This window comes from Planococcus citri, chromosome 2 (genome assembly GCF_950023065.1).
Source record: "Planococcus citri chromosome 2, ihPlaCitr1.1, whole genome shotgun sequence".
NCBI classification, from domain to species: Eukaryota; Metazoa; Arthropoda; class Insecta; order Hemiptera; family Pseudococcidae; genus Planococcus; species Planococcus citri.
Window position 1 is genome coordinate 68,611,574 of NC_088678.1, and position 21,627 is coordinate 68,633,200.

At 34.6% G+C, this 21,627-nt stretch overlaps 2 protein-coding genes across 2 annotated transcripts; both read left to right on the top strand.

Annotated features, from left to right (window-relative positions):
• Nucleotides 1-260: 260 nt before the first annotated feature.
• On the top strand, nucleotides 261-5,238 carry LOC135837363 (uncharacterized). The gene is made up of 15 exons (XM_065352605.1): nucleotides 261-446; nucleotides 696-845; nucleotides 921-1,079; nucleotides 1,749-1,804; nucleotides 1,958-2,068; nucleotides 2,183-2,407; nucleotides 2,495-2,606; nucleotides 2,850-3,007; nucleotides 3,087-3,180; nucleotides 3,260-3,527; nucleotides 3,625-3,851; nucleotides 3,969-4,093; nucleotides 4,469-4,694; nucleotides 4,782-4,903; nucleotides 4,991-5,238. Exons 1-15 carry the CDS (start codon nucleotides 426-428, stop codon nucleotides 5,082-5,084), a joined length of 2,148 nt encoding a protein of 715 aa, XP_065208677.1. The 5' UTR covers nucleotides 261-425; the 3' UTR covers nucleotides 5,085-5,238.
• Nucleotides 5,239-6,742: 1,504 nt separating this feature from the next.
• LOC135837362 (eIF-2-alpha kinase GCN2-like) lies at nucleotides 6,743-21,497 on the top strand. The gene is made up of 16 exons (XM_065352604.1): nucleotides 6,743-6,937; nucleotides 7,025-7,171; nucleotides 7,284-7,490; nucleotides 7,656-7,699; nucleotides 7,790-7,903; nucleotides 17,945-18,133; nucleotides 18,233-18,341; nucleotides 18,430-18,641; nucleotides 18,716-18,830; nucleotides 18,925-19,276; nucleotides 19,349-19,530; nucleotides 19,645-19,884; nucleotides 20,396-20,550; nucleotides 20,658-20,883; nucleotides 20,996-21,108; nucleotides 21,208-21,497. The coding sequence occupies exons 1-16, from the start codon at nucleotides 6,917-6,919 to the stop codon at nucleotides 21,275-21,277; spliced, it is 2,496 nt and encodes an 831-aa protein (XP_065208676.1). The 5' UTR covers nucleotides 6,743-6,916; the 3' UTR covers nucleotides 21,278-21,497.
• Nucleotides 21,498-21,627: the final 130 nt, after the last annotated feature.

Sequence of the window (21,627 nt, forward strand, 5' to 3'; positions counted from 1 at the left end):
ATTCATCTCTACGAAGGGTTGAAAGAAAATTGGGAAGCTCAGAAGCAGCTTCTTTATTTAAAATGTTAACTACTGATCACTAAATTTTTTAAAGCAGTCAAAAAATATATTTTTTTTAAATGGAAAAATTGAGTGAATTGGTCCACGTGATGACGTGATGCTGGATTCTGATCTCATGATGTGCCTGGACCAACCACAACCAGTTATCGAATGATCAGCTGATTTTTATTTTTTATGCAGATGCAGGTTGCGATTGCATCATCTCATCATTTCATCCTCGTCAACTGAATTTTAATCAGAAATTTAATTTAAGATTTGTCCCAGTGATTAGGATTACTTTCTGTAAAGCAAAATACTAAAATTTAGTGAAACAAGTGGTGAAGTTTCATTGTTACAACCGTAATTTAGTTCATTTCTTCTTCATAATGAATAACTCCGAATCCACTGTAAGTAAATCAACAGGTGTCCAACAATTTGCATTAATCACGTAAGGCATATTAGTAAATTTTATTTGACAGTTGAAATTAATGGTATACGTTCTATCTTGATCTCAACTCAATACATTTCTGCCCCTTGAATAGAAATTATGCACTTTTTGTCCAGTGTTTCGGAAGAGCTGACAAAACACAGTTTTATACGAGTGTTACCTTACCTATGGATGCAGATTGTAATATTTTTCATCGTAATTTTTTCAGAACGTAATGAATTTCCAAGAAACTGAAACCGATGAAACCGGCAGCAGTAGTACAGTATCATTTCAGATCAACGAAGCTTCAATACTTCGCAAAGATTTCGATATTTTAAAGAACATGGGAAAAGGAGCTTACGCTGCTGCTGTCTATAAAGTACGTGAATTCATCTGCACTCCAGAATAAAGTTCTAAGTACATGTTAATTTTATCATTATGGATTTCATAATAGGTGCGAAACAAGTTGGACGTCAAATTATATGCCATTAAAGTCATTCCTTGTGAGGAATTAAACGAAGAAATGCCGAAAGAGGTAGAATTTTTATCGGTATTGAATCATCCTAATGTAGTACGTTATTGTACTGCGTGGACCGATGGCGCTAAGAAAAAGGTATGCTTGAAATATCAGGTAGGTATTTATGTATAATAACCCCAGAAAGCTGACCTGCGCCTATGTTGACATCTTTGATTTTAAATAATCAAAGGCTGAGGTAGATCCGGGGAATTCCTCAGTGGTGTCAGTATAAGTGCATTCGGAATTCTGACATCGCTGTGGAGGCCTCCGAGTTTAAACCTGAGGGTTTCTCAGTTAGCTTTCTTGGGATGAGCAGTGTTTTTTTGTAGGAGACTGGGAAGAACTCTGTTCTTCTACAAGGGGATTCAATCAATAAAATGCAACTGCTAGGCCTTCTCTATGAAATTTAACTCCTGTGTGTTGAGAAAATTTCATATTCAGTTGTTCCGTAGTACTACCTAAGTGTAAGTATAATAAAGGTTCAACTTAGTATTCAAATACATAGTGGAAGTAATCTGTATTTAAATCAGCACGCCTATTAACTTATTTTTTGGGGATGAAGATGCAATTGTTATGTGCGTAATTTATTATTAATTGATCACCATGGACTGAGTAAAATCTAATTTTTTTCTCAAGTGCAAAATTTATTATTAATTAATCATAATCACTAGATTGAGTAAAATCTAAATTTTTTTCCCTCATGTGCCAAGTATAATTAATTAATCTGAACTGAGTAAAATCTATTTTTTTTTTCTTTAATTACAGGAATACTATGATAAAGACAGTGAGAGTAGCGATGATTTTGTCAAATTTGAACGAGAGTAAGTATGTACTTATTTGATATTAATTTTTAAAAACTTGGTCTATTCCTGGAAAGTCTGCTTTGATTTTGATGCTCGCTGTGTCGAATTACAAATAGTCACATTTTCATTCAATCTTGTCTGAAACTCGTTCCACATTAATTATTATTTCAGATCTGAAAAATCCGATGTTACTGCTAAAGATATCAGTCCAACTTCGACGGACTCGAATAATCATTGTATCTGTATGTTCATACAAATGGAGTTTTGCAAAACTACTTTGGCGTAAGTTTCACATTTCAAGTATTTACTTCCCATATGAACAGATACTTTGGTCTGCGAATAGTTTTATTTCAAATATGTACCTACTGTGAATTTGTACCTATATTTTGTTTGTAGAAACGTGATAAAGGGCACTATTGATGGACCTTTGTCTCCAGATGGGGACAAAGAGCTTCATAAGAATCTAGACAGAATTTTACGGCTGATAACGCACATCGTCAAAGGATTGGCTTATATACACGATAAAGGTATAATTCATCGTGATCTGAAACCGGAGAATATTTTGATTGATGGCGACGACTTCGCGAAAATAGGAGATTTTGGATTAGCAACGTGGAATCAGTTAGTTTGGAAACACTTTACTTTTGATTAGGTACCTATAGGTATATGTGATGTGATAGCTTAATTAAATTTAATTTATATGTGCAGCGCATTGACTGATGGAAAAGCATCCCATACTGGAAAGGTTGCCACTCCATTGTATGATGCTCCTGAATTAGGCACAGTATGTTCTGGTTCATCAAATGCGCATTATAATGAGGTGAGACATTTGACTCAATATTTGTAATACATAACCAGGTTTAGTGCTCTCCTGTACTTGTTAAAGGACAAATTACGAGCGATGCGCGCTATAGGTACATATCTTGAGAGACTTTTTTTAAATCGGTCTCTTCTCTTTTTTCAAAAATAAGCTGCACAGAAAGCGTTCAAATTCAGTCGTTAGAGATTATTTCGCTCATATTGAAGCAATCGCGAGAATATTTCAATTTTGTTATTTTTTTAGAAAGTTGACATGTACAGCCTTGGAATAATCATCTACGAAATGTGTTGCCCTCGTTTTGAAACTGCCATGGAACGTAAAGAAGTTTTAAGCGATTTAAGAAACAATCCTATACATATTCCACAATTTGAGCTACCGAAAGGACTGTCAAAATTGATTCGGTGAGATTACAAATCAGAATCAAATTTGTGTACTTAGGTAGTTATTTTATATGATCATCTGAATCATTATTGTTTTCAGCGAATTGTTAGATCATGACTCCAAGGGAAGGCCGAGCGCCGCTGAAATATTAAAGAACGGGTGCTTGGTTTTCGATGAAATTGATATGAATCCGGTTCGTTCGTAATTTTAGCGCATTGAGTATCTCTACAGGTAAAGTTGAAATGGATAATATTTTAAATTTATGTTTTCAGAATACATTTTCTGTTGCGAAAATACTGCCAAGTCCAGTGGCGAGTAAAATCAATTTGGTGGAGGCAATGAAGGGCAAAGCTAGGAAAATTTTCGAGCTTCATGGAGGGTACTCATTTCCTCATGGATTGCCGATGCCATCATGCTACCAGTATTCGGTTGAGAATAGTGCAATACATTCGAAAACATATTGTTTCTTCGAGAATCTCACTGGTGCTTCAAATACGATGTATACTCGTGCGAGATTTGATATGGTCTCTCCTGACTCCAGTAAGCATATAGAATTTAAATTTTGAGTCGAGATTCTTGATTTATCCAAATGATTGTTGTTCACATTCATCTACCTACTATGAAAATTATTTTTTAGCTTATGCAAACTTCGCCATGACAGTGGAGGCATTGGAGATAGCCTATGAATTCTTAGATTCGTTTTCAGGCTGGGTGAACACATCAGATTTTGTGATCCGCCTAACTGACAGTAAGATTATATCTGCTCTTGCGACTCTACAAAAAGATTATGAAAACTTAAAAGTGTGGAGCGTATTTCGGAATGTGAAGCGTTTAATAAATATCTTTAAATCAAGGAAGATAAAAGTACGTATTAACTACATATTTTTTATCCACATGTTGTTCGTGTGAAAGTAGAGGTTGCGGCTTGCGCATACTTCCTTCTTAAATCAGGACTAACCAATACGTGTTTTTGAATTATAGTGTCCAATTCTTGTAGCTCCGAAATTACATGAGGTCTACCATTTGTCAGAAACTGTGTTCCAAATAGTCAGTATTGACAAAGTGCTGGCATCTGGTGATCGGTATCGTTTACCTGTAAAATGCGGGTAAGAATGTTTTCAGCTTTCACCTATCTGTACAAATTATTGATCAAATTCAGCGGAGACGTTCGTTTTGAGTTGAAAGTTACTCGGAAAATATTTCATCCCTTGGGGTGTCCTTGGAAAGAAGATATTGGCCCTCAAAGAAGAAGCATTTCAGCTCCAGCCCCTGGAACTGGACCGTTTTCAACATCCCATTTTCCTTAAAAAATAGGTTGGACTGGAGCTCATATCTCTGCTCAAGGGGTACGCACCTCCGGAGCTAAACGTTTTTCTGACTAACTTTCAACTCAGAATGAAGATCTCTACTGAATTTAGTCCAGATCCCCAGAGATACATAAGTCAATCGTTATATTATAACAAATAAATTCATTTCTGTAGATCTGATTCTGCAAACCAATTTATTAAGCAACAATCAGTGATTGGAGTTACCATCTATGTGACTCGTTTCATCGATATCTTAGAATCAAAGAATATATTCTTGTCAAAATTTGACGTTTTTATTGGCTCCGTCTACTGCAATCAGTTAATAGAAGAGAAGCTGGATTTGGCAAAGAAGCTAAGAGATGTTGGAATACGTTGTACTCCTTCTTACACTAATTATAGAGTAAGTTGTATTCCTAGAATGTACCCTACCTATTTGATGTTGTTGAATAACGAAATCTAACTTTTTGTATTTTACACTCGCGATTAGAACATACGAGCAATTAAAAAATACGTCGAGAAGACGAAGATACATTATGCTGTGATATTAGAAAAAAATAAACTCGAAAGAAACCGCCAAGTTGCGTTATATTCTAGGATTAGTGGAAACTGGTAATAAATATTCGTACTTTTCCCATTACCTATATATCTTATTGAAATTTTGTCATTGGTTACTAATAAAAATATTTACATGTGTAGTTATCAGGAGGAAGACATCCCTTTGGAGAATATCGTACCTCATTTGAGAAAGAGCATCGAACAATCAAATATGATGCAATTCTTATCATCTTAATTTTTCCGATTTTTGTAATATCGACGAAATAAAAATGGATACGTGTTTCGGCGAGTTTACATAGTCAATTTTTTAAATTATGTTTGTATTTTTATACGTATACGTCAAACGTTTGTTTTATATTACGAAATAAAGTTTTTTTTTTTTTTTTAAATGAGTTTTTCATCATTTAAGTACCTGCTGTTTATTATTCCGAATTTGAGACGAGATATTAATGAAAACAAAAGAAACGTTATACAGGGTGTAACATAGGTAGGTAACTCACCCTGAGTACAAGCATGCATGTTCGCCTACCCTGAGGTTTGAAGAGGCTGCGGAACCAATTTTCGCTAAAATTACTGAGAAATTTCGTGGTTTTTTTTGCCTTAACATCCGAAAAGTTTCAATTTTTGCCGTAGTTGTCTAAAAGTCCTGTTTTTCTTACGCAAATTTCAAGGCTAATTTATTCAACAATTTGTACTGAATTCTTAAGTGAATCGGGGTTTAAAAATAGACTACAAATCACTAAAAATTGACAATTTTGAGTTTCAAAAAAATTCAAAAATGAAATCCCCCAGGAATTTAAATCTCTGACATCTGGTAAACTGTTCAAAAATAAACTTAAAAAATGGTTGCAGGGATATGCGTTCTACAGCATTGATGAGATGGTACAACTGGAGTAAGTTATGGTAAATGACTCCAACATGTATCATTACCTTTTACATACGTACCGTACCCACTTATATTTATTTTATTTTATTTAATTTTTTTATTTTATTTAAATTTAAATGTTAGAGTAATTAGTTGAAATGCTGTACATTCACTTAATTATAAGCTGACTTTGTAAATGCAGCATAGCTGCCCATTGCAAAAATAAATGATTTGATTTGATTTGGGATTTTGGATTGTGGGATTATCAGACTATAAGCCTTTCTGAAAATTCAAAATTGAAGGGCCTTCGAGAACTGAGAGGTCCCCTAGTGAGTTTTTTTTCGGATTGTTTGAAACTAGGTAGTTATACTGCTATAATTTTGTCAAGATCAACGTTCAATACAATTTTCATTCAAATTTTCAAAAAAAAAAAATCAAGTTTTTTGCAAGGCTGCTGAAATTTGAAGCAAGCAAGAAGCAAATTGCAACTATCACTCACCCAAAATAAAGCACAGAAGTTTTGACTGACTATTCTTCATATTTTTAGTCTCTAGAAGTTGATATGTCAGAGTGAACCCATGTTGAAAATTTTTGGAAGTGTGGAAAATGTTGCTCCTTCAATTTATAAAATGGACATAATTTCAGAAAAAGGTTCATATGAGTTGATACGGTTGCAGTTCGGTTGCCCCTGGTTGCAGGTTGCAGTAGACTAGTAAGGACAACTAACAACTACCTAGTACCTACCGGAGAAATTAGAAAAGCCATTATTGGCATTTGGCAATAACGGGGTAAGTAAGATCGGAATGTATCGCGCATTACGTCACCGAAAACCGGTTTCTATTTATCCCATCGCAAACGTAAACAACAAGCGCAATAAGTTTTCTTAGAAATACTACAATACAATATTCACCCTAATCTGGTCAGGTAGCCAAGCCAGAGGAGGAGGAGCCGAGGAGGATTCTGGTTTCGTCTGCAAGGTGCATGAAAAACACGTGGTAAGTTATCTTCACTACACTTTTGCTATTTCGCTGTTGCAGTATCGAGTCTTTATTCAATGTGAACGCGTATCAACTCTCTGTAATCCTTTTGTATTTTCTTGAACGTATTTTCTAATTATTTAGGTTATGCCAGTTTCGGATTGTGTACGGTTTAGTTGGCGTTTCGTATCATAATCAATTTCTTTATTCTTCAAATGCCTCAGAATGATGGAAGACGAATCCATGGTAAGTAAATGAAACCCATATGATTTTCGCGGTATTTTGTCTTACAGTCCTTGATCATCTATCATGATGTCGTTCTTCTTTTTCCAGCGTGAAATGTATTCTTCTGCGGACACCGATCAAACTGATGAAAGCTCCAGCAGTACGCTGTCTCAATTCGATCCCAGTTCTCGACTCATCAAGGAATTTGACATCTTGGGCCATATCGGAAGTGGTGCTTTCGCTAATGTTTATCAAGTAAGTTCATATAACTTCGGTGTAGCTGAAGATATCTACTCACTAAATTGAAATTCGCCTGGTCACGTTGCCTTGATTCTGTCATGATATGCATATTTCGATTTCGTTACAGGTGCGTAATAAATTGGACAGCAGTTTGTACGCCATTAAAAGAATCAAATTGAATCTGAGCAAAAGTGAACATTTGGATGATGGAAAGATCAGGAAGGAGGTTGAACTGCTATCGAGACTCAATCATCAAAATGTAGTTCGTTACTATAACTCTTGGATAGAAGATTTAGAGTCTCATTCGGAAAGTTCCTCAATCGATCAAATAGTGGTGAGTATAATTAGGTATATACTTGAAAGTGTTTTGGTTATCATTCATTTATTAGATACATGTACATAATAATATTGATTAGATAACGTGCATATAAATTAAATTACATATATTTAGTTCGGTGCTAAATTAAATTAACTTTTTGTTTTTATTTATTACCAACAGGATCGTGAAAGCGAAAACGATTCATCGATAGTGTTTGAACGTGGGTAAGTTTTTTCCCGCCATTTTTGGAATACCTTATACTTAGCTTTGATTTATTTCGTTCGTTCTTTACACTTGTTCCGTTATTATTTCAGACTTTCAGATGAAGAAGTTATTGACGAAAATATTAGTTCCGTGACAACTGATTCAAATTATCGTTATACGTATATGTACATTCAAATGGAGTTCTGCGAGAAGAGTACTCTGCGGTAATTTTTGTGATTAAAGCATTTTATTTACTATAGTCTGGCATATGACAATATGGGTATCTGTACCTTGCCGGTTGCCACCTCATCCAATCCTCTGAAACACATTTTTTTCTTAAAGTAATGATCCTAAGAAACGTTTTAAAGCAAACTTGCCCAAAAAAAGTTGGCTTTACCAACAAAATGGTGACCATTTTGATGACAGGTCACTCGAAATTTCAGATTTTGCTTTCTAAAATAGGACTCGCGCAAAAATTTTTGAACTAGACAGAAATAGATTGAAAGGACACACAAAACTACATCATCAGCCAAAATTTCAGCTGATGTGAAATTTGTCGATTTTTCATGAATTTTTGAAAATCAAATCTTGGCCAAAAATGAGAGAAAAAAATCAAAATTTCACCAAATTGAACTAGAAAGCTGAAATTCGGGAAATGCCTTATTTTTGACCTACAAAATCGATTGGAAACGGATTTGAACAATTTCAAGCAATTCTGAAGCCTCCAGCAGATTTTTGAAACTTGAAATCCCCTTTAAATTTTACACACACAATATCCCGAGCTAACATTTTACCTGGCCCAGGCATCTTTTTTTCCCCTATATTTGCGATTTCAGGCCGTTTTCTCGCCTGAGTCAGGCTAATGACAAAATTATGCAAATTAGCTCGTAGGTATTTGATTTTTTTAGGTACCTTACGCGAGTGTTAGATGGCAGTAGTGTGCAACATAGAAATTGGCCACAGTAAATGTCGTTTGTGTTGCAGCATTTAGCATTATAAGGCATTTTTTCAAAATTGAAATTGAAATCGAAATTATTTATTTTCTGCAATTAAAGAGTTTGAGTAATGTGTACTTCTGAACAATTTTCGGGTGATTTGGACATGCTTTGTAATATTTTGTAAGGTTTTTAAATTGAAAAAATGTTAGAATTGTAAGTGAATTGCTGTGACCCTTTTTTGAATTTGTTTGTTATTATTTTATTCACGAAGCTCATGATTACAATCCTCGATGTGCGATAATTTGTCTGAAAAATAATCGCATTTACATTACATTTCACCTCGATTAATCGATCATTTTCATAATCGATTATAATCGGATGCAACACTATAATAAAAACGCTGTATCCCGTGAGTAGTTGAAGGGGAGAAAATTCTCTTACCACGCGGCATATGCTGGGGAAGCATGGGATCTTTCAACCCATTTCTTTCAAAAATTGATATTGAAAATTTGTCTGCAAAAGACTCATATTTGCAAAACCATAAAAAATACACGTTTTCGCGTTTTTTTGAAAATTAATGCGAAATATTCGAATAAAGTACAAGTATATGTATTAACAAAAAATGTTGAGCGTAAAATTTCACCCTAGATAACGAGTCCGAAATGTTGCAGAAACGCTCATTTACTGAAATTAGCGAATAATCGCATGTTGTGGTTTTGTTGGCATAATTTTTCAATAATTTGAATAAGTTTTCCGCAAAAAGTTGGTTTCTTAGGCATGAAAAATCAAAATTAGGGGTAATTTTTAGAAAAGTTTTCGTAATGTGTACTTAATGATTTTATGAAAATGAAAGTACATTTAAAATCAAAATTTTTTTGGAAAAATGGGTCCAAAATACGAAAAAACGTTTATTTTTGCCTGATTTATTTCAAATTCGATTATAATCGATTGATTGATTATTTTTTTGTCGATTAATTGTTTTGCGATTACCTATTTTAAATAATCGCATTTGATATCACACCAATTTTTATCGCAAACAACGCGTTTTTTGGCTATACTGTCCGAGGGGGTGAAAATTCCGCTCGAAAATTTTTTTAGACGAATCCAACAATAATCCATCGTAATTTTCCAAATCTAGTAACAGGCCACTTCGCATATCTCACTTGGGAATTCCTACCCTTTGTTGAAAATCACGTTAGGTAGTAGGTACCATCCTAGTTCAATAATCTAACTATGTATTACGCCAGTTCTTGGTTAAAGTAATGAGTATGATCCCTTTTTTGCTTACAATTAGTTAGGTGGTTGTTTACATCGAAGTGCACTTAATTAATAAAAAATATTAATTAATTAAAATTCAATCACACTAGCCATGCAGTGTATGCGAGCTAGTGATTAGTTTTCCTAGAATTTACATACAATACATACCGCTTTATTATTACCTTATTCAAACAAAGGTGCAGTATAGGTAGGTACATATTATTGTTTTCCTTTGGGCAGACAAGAGTCTGTTTGCATTCAAAAATCAACAAAAAAGTAGCATTGTGTGGACTGCTTTTCTTTGAATGAGCAGTCAGGAGAAATAGATAAATGGACGTGCGGTTTATTTTTACATTGTACTGTAAAGGGAATGTCAAGTGTGTATTTCGCGGAAACCACCACAAATGATTCGGCAAGCTGGTCTCAGTCATCACGCACCATGCAGGATAATTTGATCTATTTATACCTGAACTAACCATCTACTAACGTGGTACATAGTGAATAACATTAGAAGAATCGTTGTATTCATCAAAGAGAGGCAATAATAAAAACAGAAAAGATTGGAGGCAAGCTATCGATTCTACTAATGTTTTGGTTTTTTTTTCAAAAATTCCAAACTTTGCTAATATTATCGTGTGACATGTCGATGTATATGTTTTCAAGTTTGTAGAATCCGAATTTGGAGTTATTTTTTTGGTAGGGGTAAGGGATGATGCACGGGGACTGGAGGGGGAAGATTTCTAATTGGGCTTATCGTGCGATATGCCGATTATTATGTTTTCGAGTTCGTAGAATTCGAATGTGGAGTCATTTTTTTGGTTGTGGTGGGGGATAATGCATGGAGAGGGGGAAGATTTCAAATTTTGCTTATATCATCGTATGATATGTCGATTAATATGTTTTCCAGTTCGTAGAATTCGAATCTGGAGTCATATTTTGGTAGGGGTGGGTGTGGAGCATGGGAGGGGAAAATTCCAGATTTTGCTCATGCCACGGTTTGAAGTAGGTATCATTCTAATAACAAAAGCAATTTATCGAGAACAGATGGCAGTCTGTTGTTATGGTACCATTTAAATTTGAAAACCAGATTCTTCAAACCTTGGCAAAATGATGTGAAATTGTGTTTACAGGTTAGTTACGTTGCGAACAATCGTACATATTTTGCGTCTAGTCGAATTACCTCGTCCGTTCGCTCAGAATGTAAAAAGCGATGTGATGACTGATTCCTACATTATTAGATATTCAGAAAAAAATAACCGTAGGTGCCATTTTTTTAAAACCTTCCCCTTCCGAGGGTTCACCTTCACTTCTTAAAAATGCACATATCTCTCCTTCTATTGGTCATGTAGAAAAAATTGTCGAATAAAAGTTATTTCTTGAAGGTTTCCCTACATTTTTGGTCATTACAAAAATTTCATTTGGATCAACCCTTTCCCCAAAAATTTGGAAAATCCACCTTTAAAAGTACTCAAAATTACATTATTTGCATTTAACGCAGAAATTATTGAAGATACTGTCAAACCCCCTAATTTCGGACACTTTTTTCACGTTTTTCGAAAAAAGCTTTAAAACGAGCGATTCAACTTGGTGTTTGTCTTCACATTCTCATAGAATGTCATCGTATGAATCGTTTTTGAGCATCAATTTATAAATTTTACGTGATTTTGTTTATTTAATTTGAATCCGAAAAGTGTCCGAAATTAGGTCTAAAGTACCCTAATTTCGGACACTTTTTCTTTAACGTGGGAACTCAAAAATTTTAGTTGAAAAAGAAATGATTTACCTCTGAAAAACAACTCCAATCAAAATCAGCTCGAATCATGATGTGAAATGTAGAGAAAAACGATTTTTCAAGGAAATGTTCAGCACTCTCATTATCCACTTTCTCATTAGAAAAATAAGTTGGTAACATTGAACAATTTCTTATCAAACTCCTTGTTGATGATTTTACGACTCCGACTTTTACTTTTCAGTATGGTTTTTAGGAAAATGAGTGAAATAATAGTACAATATCTTCATCAAAACTGAAAACACTTGAAAAAATACCGTCGAACTCGAAAAATACACATTTGCAAGTGCATCAGTGTTACCCTTCCAAACTCGGTAAAGCGTTAACCAAAGTGTCCGAAATAATGATCCGTTTCGCGACTTTTTCAGTTTTTAGGATTTAAATAATAGAAACAAAACGTGAAATTTGATAAATGAATTTTATTTCTAATTACCAGTGACTTCTTGATATTTTAGAGCGATTTTCGTGGTTATGAAAGTATTTGGATAGACTCTGTGAATAACTTTTTCCCCACACTTTACATGAAGCACTTTGTAAAGTCCATTTTAATGGCTAAATAAATAGTGTAAAATGAAAATTCTTACATCAGGGAGATTGTCCGTGATCTAAACTAATAGAAGAAGTGTTCACTTTTACTTGTACCCTTGGTTCTTATCAATAAAAGAGCAAAAACACTGAGTGTCCGAAATTACGTACCCTGTCCGAAATTAGGGGTTTTGACAGTAGTGTAAAAGTGTTAATTACATAAATAAATCAGAATGGAATTTCCTATCCAGAAAGAGTTTCATAAATTCCCCCAACCCCTCCCACTCTAGGTACTCCCCAGCCCCCTTACACGTACACATTTCCCTCCCTAATAGCCACACGAAAAAAATTCAAGTAAAAATTATTGTTCCTTACAGGTTAAAATACAGTTTTAGAGAAAATATTTCATTTGCGAGATCCGCTGTTACCGGATGTTCCCTCCAAATTTGGAAAAATTAAAAAAAAAATCAAAATCAAATTATTTGTATTCATAGCGGGAATTATTGAAGATATAGCGCAAAAGTGATGATTACTTCAAGTATTGAGAGTGAAATTTCCTATCCAGATAGGATCTTCAATCTTCATCACTTCTCCCTCCTCGGCCCGCAGGTTCTACTCTTTTCAAAAAAATTAATCATTACATCAGAACATCACTTTGAAATTTCGTATTTACATTTTTATAGTTATTAGCAGGCCTCAGATATTCTTAAACAAAAGGAGAAGTAGGTAGGAGTAATAAGTCGATTCTTGAAACGATGAAAACAATAAAAACTGAGGATGCGAGAATGTGATTTTTAGTGTTTTCAAAGTGAATTTTTCAAATTTGTGGGGCAAGGGTTACTTCAAATGAAATTTGTGTAATAACCAGAAATGTAGAGAAGCCTTCAAGAAATAACTTGTATTCGACAATGTTTTCTATATGACCAATAGAAGCCAATTTCAAACAGTTGAGAAAAAATACAAAAAAATTACGGAATTTTTTCTATTTTTTTCTTTAATAGTGATAAAAATGAAGGTCTCTCCTGAATTTGGTCGAAACCTGCTAAAATGTAGGTACATATATAAACGAGATGCTGTAGAAATATACCTAGTCTTGTCTTCAGCAATCTCGTAAACGTACCATTCCATATAGATATCACTTAACTTCACACGATTTTTCAAAATTCTGTCCCCTTTATTCGGCCCCAGAGGGACTTTGAGTGGTTGGACCCAAAACAATGGTTCATATTCGTACTTAGCGATCTCGAAAACATACTATTCGATGTATCGCACGTCCAGATTCGTTTTTAAAATATGTGATTCAGTTCTGTGTTACTTGAAAAATCAAGCACCCTCCCCCCAACCCCCGGGCAAGGTTGGAAGACTAATCAATGGCGCACCCATGGCGAAAAAAGGCGCGCATGGCGTTTTACAACAAAACTATGACCATATCAAGAGTTGAAAGGAGTGATTTCGTAGTAATTTTCAACGAGGAATTCGAATCCGATGCTCTTTTTTTCGCCAGACGTCTTGGGGTGGGTGGCACCAAAATTAAATTTTGTAAAAATGAAAAAAAAATCGAGTGATATGTCAAAATGTAGGTTTTTTGGATCGAGAAACACGAATCTGAGGTCCTTTTTTCCCTCATACCCCATGGGGAGGTGCTTCGAAAATCAAATTTTGTAAAAATGAAAAAAATTGAGCGATATGTTAAAATATAGGTTTTTTGGGTCCAGGAACACGAATCTGAGGTCCTTCTTTACCTCAGACCCCTCGCGGGTCCTTGGAGAGGTGCTACCATTCTTGAGATATCTCATCTCAAACACGACAACATGTTAACTAAATTAACGCGAAATAATTGTAAGTGAATAAGGCATAAGTTTTGTCATTCAACTCTCTTCAAAACCGCGATTGCGTGCAAATGTGTGTTGAAGTGTGTAGATTTTGAGCGTGGTTAGTTACTTAGCGATTAGGTGCGATTTTTCAAGGTTACGATATAAAATAACCGACGATATCGGGTCGAATGATTGAAAAACTGACTAATAAAACTCCTGAACCTAAAAAACCTAAATTTTGATATACTACTCAAATTTTTGTGATTTGTTTCAAAATTTGATTTCGGTAGCACCTTCTCTAGGGGCTGAATGAAAAAAAGAACTTCAGATTCGTGTTTCTCGATAGGTCTCAGAATTTTCTGAAATTCACATATGTGGTTCCTTTTGAGTTGAAACCACCTCAAAAAAATTTTTAGCCCCCCGCGACACCATGGGGCTGAGCCACGTGGCCTCAAAGTAGGGTCATTTTGGCTAAAATGCACGTTTTTCAGGTTAAAAGCTCCAAAATCGATTTTTAAAATTTAGCCTTAGCACTCAATCGGTGGAGTTTGAGATGCTGAATCTCCCTGTGGAGTTCATTTTTTTCTTTGGGGCTCGCTTACGTCTCCGACAAGTCCTAGAAAGTATGAAAATTGCCAATTTTCAGGGGTCGCGAAAATGTTTTCGAAATTTTACGCGCGGATGATGTTTTTAGGGGGACATGTCGATGTTCAGAGTTGTACATGTACTCGGCGGATTAAATTTAGAATCATTTATATGCCCTCAGATCGCTGATAGGGTGCATGTTTCGAGTTTTATACATGATTTTAGGATTTTTTCAATAATTTCAAAATTTCATCAGAGTGCTTCTATTCTTTTTTCTATTTTTTTCAAATTCATCTTTTTAAAATTCATGGCATACCTTGAATGCACAAAACCCTGTTTCAAAAATCATACCTACACCTGAATAAAACTGAGCAAAAAATCCAACATAATTTATTTAAAATCTGAATAACAGTCAAGTTGGTACAATGGTACGTAGTTACGTACATACACAAATTTTTTGAACGAAATTGAGCAAAAAAGCGTCTTCTTTATTTTCATTTATTTTTTATTACTTCTTTCAATTTAGGGTGTTCATAATTGCCAGATTATTACACCTGTGGAGAGTTCTTCATCATTCAAGAATAATTGTTTTTAAAATTGAAACTACGATTTCAAATGTTTTATTTCTATTAATTAACAAGTGCCTAAAAACTCTAAAGCTTACAAAAATCATTTTCTGACTCTGCTTTTGGCATCTCTTTTATACTTTCTCGTCGTCTCAATTGAAAAAAAAAATGTACTTGAATGTTAAATTTCGAAAATGAAAAATGTATTTTTTGCTCAGTTTTTTTTTAGGTCACCTATGGGTATGATTTTTCATTGTTTCAAGATAGTTCTGTCATTCTGAATTGAATTTTGAAAAAATGAAAAAAATAAAAGCAATCTGCTGAAATTTTGAAATTGAAAAATCCTAAAATCATGTATAAAACTCGAATCATTTACCCTATCAGCGATCTAAGAGCATATAGATGATTCTAAATTTAATTCTCCAAGTACGTACATGTACAACTCTGTACATCGACATGTCCCCCTAAAAACATCATCCGCGCGTTAAATTGCAAAAACGTTTTCACGTCTAGGACTTGTCGGAGTCGTAAGCGAGCCCCAAAGAAAAAAATGAACTCCACAGGGAGATTCAGCATCTCAAACTCTACCGATTGAGTGCTAAGGCTAAATTTTAAAAATCTATTTTGGAGCTTTTAACCTGAAAAACGTGCATTTTTAGCCAAAATGACCCTACTTTGAGGCCACGTGGCTCAGCCCCATGATGTCGCGGGGGGCTAAAAATCTTTTTGGGGTGGTTTCAACTCAAAAGGAACCACATATGTGAATTTCAGAAAATTCTGAGATCTACGTTTTTTTTCGACCCACCCTAGTGTTTATTCGCCACATGGTAATCCAATTGAACGAGTTAATCTTGAACTTGGCAAGCATTTGAGAATTGCTTGTTATTACAAACATACCACCTGGTTTAAAAAAATCCCTGAAATTGAAAATATCCTAAATTCTCTCGATCATGATTCTACTATGTATGCATTAATTCTAGTATTATAATACTCGATTTTGAGTTAAATCACCACTTTTCATAATAGGTCTTGAAAAACTGAAGTTCTCGATGTTCTCGGATGTGTCCTCCCTCTTGCTCTACTTAATTGATTTGAGTTTTGACGTGATTTTTTTCCCTTCGTTTCAAATTCTCGTCCAAATAGGGGTATTGTGTAGCGTTGTAGAGGTCATCTTTAAAATGCATTTTTCTAGTTGACTGTTGTAAATGTAGTCGGCATCGGCACAAAATTTACGATTCTGCTTTCTCCCTAATTCTTATAGAAATGTCTACCTGCCCGTTTCCTTTATACATAATTATTTTACCATTGGTCTCGAAGTCTGTGCTCGCATCATTTTTTAAAAGATCACTTCCATTATACCTATTTCCTATTGTCTAGTCTTACTGTCGCGCTGTTAAGATGACTTCATTGTGCTGATTTTTTACTTGACCCCAAAATGCCAGTTCATTTTCGGTGTTTCGTGGAATTCGCCGATGCACTCGCAACATAATACATCCCTTAATGGACCAATTCTCCCGCCTACGAAAAAAGTGGTGGTTTTGAATTTTAGCTTAGATACCTAGTTTAAAAATCTACGATGATTATTCTTACGTTTTCTTACGACTTCGCTCATTCTCGTTTAATGTACTTTTTTGATCGCGATTAATTTTATGATAATTGAAGATCTCCAGTGAATTCACCTCACTTTGAACCCCTTTGGGGAGGTGCTGGGGACCGTGGATGGGGTCCAATCAAAAATCTGACGTCATATTCGTATTCAGCGTTACAAAAAAACATGCTATTTCATGTGTCGCACGAACAAAACCCTTTTTTGAACTTTTACCCCGTTTGTGGAGGTGTTGGGGGCCGTGTATGGGGTCCAATCAACAATCTGACGTCATATTCGTGTTCAGCGTCACCATGAAGTTGGAAAGCCAAAATTGAAGTCTGATTTCAACTCTCTATCAAGTCGACTGTAAGTAGGTTGTTAAAAGTCGTTTTAGAGCCTCCGGTGACTTTATAGAAATTTCTGAAGGCTCCAGAAAATTTTTGAAACTTGAAATTTCCACAAAATTTCATCAAAAATGAAATTAAAAATTCGAAATTCACTCTGCGCTTTTATTTCAGCTTGCTATTAAGTCAATTGCAGGAGGTTTCAAGCCATTCTGGTACTTCTAGCTCTTTTTGGAAATTCCTGGAGTCTCCAGCAAATTTTCTCAAAATTTTACTAAGTATAATTATCAAGTTGGAAAGCCGAAATTCATTTTCCTCTCTAATTTCAAAACGCTATTAAATCAACTGGAGGTGTTTCAAGTCGTTTTGGAGCCTCCAGCGACTTTTTTGAAATTCCTGGAGCCTTCAGCTGATTTTTAAAATCTGAAAATTCCATAGAATTTTACTAAATGAAATTGGAAACCTGAAATTCAATGAACTTGAAGGAAATTTGAACGACAGATTTTATGTTTTTTAAAAATCTGTAATTTCCAAAAAATCCCGAAGGCTCCAAAATGATTTGAAACCACTTGCAGTCAACTTCACGACGTGTTGAATGGTTCAAAACCGTTTCCCATCGATTTGATAGGTTAAAAATAGGATATATTTTTGGTGCAAGTTTGCTTTATAAAAGTTTCCTTAGGATTTCTACTTTTTAAAAAAGGTGCCCGGAGTATGGGCGAGGCAAGGGGTGCAGATACTTCTATAATTTCTTCCTCTAATAATCCTTCCAAAAGATCAAAATAATGTAGTTATTGGGCACCTCAATCTACGATTTTTTTTTAATATACCTAATGCGATGAATTTTGATATTTCGTAGAAACGCGATTGACAACAAATTATACCAAGATCAAGACAGACTTTGGCGGTTGATTGAACAAACTGTTGAGGGATTAGCTTACATACACGAGAATGGAATAATTCACAGAGATCTGAAACCGGATAATATTTTCATCGATGGCAATGATCACGTAAAATTAGGCGATTTCGGTCTGGCGACGTTAAATAAGTGGGTTTATTTTACTGTACTTACCTACGAGTATAAATAGATAATGTTGAATTCATTCCGATGTGATATTTTATTAATAAATTAAATTTTTATTCGCAGTGCTTTACAAGGAGATACGAAGGCATCCCATACTGGAGACGTTGGTACTCCGATGTACGATGCTCCTGAATTGAAAGTAAATTCCGGTTTGAAAGTTCGTTATGATCAGGTGAGAACGTGAAGTACTCAATTTAAAATAAGTATTAATATGTTTGATTCATGTTATAACGACAATTTTTCGATATGTTTTTTTTTAGAAAATCGATATGTACAGTTTGGGCATCATATTTTTCGAAATGTGTTATCCTCCTTTTCAAACTAGCATGGAACGTAAAAAAATGTTGACCGAGTTGAGAGAAAGTCCGGTAAATATTCCTAGATATACAGATCGTTCTGTGAACAAGAAACGTGGTTCGAATCTATCGCAAGATTTACTCTGTCCAAATGAACGACAGACGAAATTAATTCGGTAAGATTATCATTTTTTTTTCTGTCAACTTTTTATGTTAATTTACTAATAAACTGAATAATTATGGTTTTCAGTGAATTATTAGATCATGACCCGGAAAAACGTCCAAATTCTAGCGAAGTATCGAAGAATGGGTACCTAGTTCTTGATAAAATGTGCTTACATTCCAGTGCCCAACGTATGGATCCGGTTCGTTTTCAGTTTTCAATTATAGCAACTTTTTTTAGTATGTGTATTTGAAAAATGTAGGTAGTGTTTTCTAAGTAAAAATTTACGCTTTCAGAATACATCTTTAGAGAACATATCGTCGTCTCGATTAACGTATCTGGAAGATTTTGATTTTCACGACGCAGACGTACGAAGAGCCAATTTGCTAGAGATGATGATCGATAAAGCTCGTGAAATCTTTCGTCTACACGGAGGCATTTACTCGTCTCCTTGTTTGCCATCTGATAATATCGAAAATCCTGCGTCGTTCGATCACCTGCAATCGTTCGCTTATTACCTAGTTGACCATCCTCGTATTACTCATATGAAACGATATACTTTCAATGAGGTGTCATGTGAATCTTCGTTCATGAAATCATCGTTACCGTTCAAGTGTGCGAGATTTGATATTGTCAGTCCTACTTCGAGTGAGTATAGAATTTTTCTGTCTTCAAATCAGTCTTGATATACTTACTAATGAAAATTGTAACACTTTTCAGTGAACTTAGCGATGGAAGCTGAGGCTTTACTGATAGTCTGCGAATTCCTGGAACGATTTTTAGGCTGGATAGAGATGGATGATTTTGTAATTCGACTCAATCACAGCCTAATGGTACCTCCGGTGATGAGTTACCTTCAAGAAAGATGTGGCAAAAAACGCGATTACATGGGACGTTTGGTGGTACGTTACATTTCGTTTTGACAATCTGTGTAGTGTGTAGTATTAGTCTGTGGCATGGCACAAATTCGATTTTGTATTTTTTGTATCAATTCAAAAATGTGAATTGTGTTCCAGAATCCTGAAATGTCGTGTATAAACTTCGCATTAAAAGAATACGCGTCCCTGCCTTGTATTCATGATATCGATATCGACGAATGGGAGCAAATCCAGAATGAAGAGGTTGAAAATGGTAGCTCGTTACAGTCTCATATTTATCATTTGAAACGTCGTGTTTGGCGTTCAAAACGTTTTCATCGAGTTGCATTCAACGATTTGAAATGTTTGGTTGATCTCATGAAATCATTGGAGATAAAGGTAGGTGCTGGCGAATGTTTTTTGCAATATCAACCCCCCCCCCTCCCACGTTAAATTCAATTAAATAGTCCCTTAATGGGACATGTCACTCATAAGTAGGGATGCGGTTGCATTTGCATATTTTTTAATCGCCAAAAACGCATATTTTTACTGTGGAAAAACTTCTAAACTTGATACGTTTTTTGTCTTTTTTTTTTTTTTTTTTTGAAATTTTTATCTTTTGACTACAAAAAAAATGTATGCAATTTTTGCGAAATTTTGTAATTTTTTGCTGATTTTTTGTTCATTTTCTGTTATTTAAATGCTCAATATTTTGAAATGATTTTTTAAAAAATTTATGTTTTCAGATTAGGAAAGTTTGTTTTTTTCTTTGTCCATTTTTAATTTCTTCTGAAGAGTTTTCCAATCATTATTCGAGTATTATTCAATAAAAAAGTTTGATTATTTAAGCACCACGAAATATCATTCACTCGATCCATCAAAAACAATAAATAATTATTTTGAATTACAGTGCCCAATAGTCATTGCACCTAGTCTGATGAAAAATCATCGTTATTCGAAAATCATGTTTCAAGTGGTTCGCAAAGACAGTGTCAATTATGGAGGATTGAAGAATGAAGTGATGGCAGCTGGCGGACGATACGATGATTTAATTACCGTTTGCAAGTAAGAATATTTTTGGCATATCATATCTACCTAGCTGTATCCACATTATTGAAAACATTAATATGTAATATGTATTAACTAAATTATTTCTATACTTACCTATTCAGGCAAGATTGCGAAATCAAGCGTCGAGCTCGACAATCCGCCGTTGGCCTCACAATCTACCTTGATCAATTCGTCGATATGCTAGGACCAGAGAATAAATTCTTGTCGAAATTCGAAGTGCTTGTTTGCTCCGCTAACGCGAATGAGTTACTAAAAGAGAAGTTGGATTTGGCCAAGAAGCTATGGGCAGCTAAAATTCGCTGTACTGTTTCTTACGTTGAGCATAAAGTAAGTAGTTAGGCATTCTCTTATATGTATGTACATATATACCTACCTACTTCTAAAGTCGATGTTTTTATTTAAATCCATCTATTGATTACCTATGTTTTCTCGTGATTAGAGTTTGGAAGAAATTCAGGGATATTGTCGAGAGATGAAGATACATTACATCCTTTTTCTAGAAAAAACCAAACTGGATAAAGTTACATTATGTTCTCGGATGCCTGGCGGAAGGTAAAATGTTTACATTCGTCTTATACCTACGTGGTTTACTCACTCGAGCTGATTAATTTATTTATCTTGCTAATCGATTACTTTGCCATTAATAAATAGGTTTCAAAAAAAAAGTTTCGCCGTGAAGGAAGTTGTACCTCATTTGAAAAAGACAATCAAAGTCAACTAGAAGCCGGTTAATTAGCAATTCGTGCCATATTTTAATTTTTGTGATTTTTTTCTGTGTTATTGAATAGAAGACAGTACGTCTACGTACCTGTGAATATTAATGTACCTACCTATTGTACTCGTAAGTACACATGTATTGAAGTGTTGATTATTTTGTGATACGTTCGTGAATAATTTTATTTTGAAACTTTCGTTTGTTTTTTAATAAATGTTTTTCTCGCTCGTTAAACTTATTTTTTCCGCTGATTTTTTTTCATTTCAAGTGGTTAATTTCTTTGAATTTCTCTAATCGATTTCAAAAACAAAGTAGTGCATAAGTGACTCAACCATGTCACAACTGTCACAGTGATG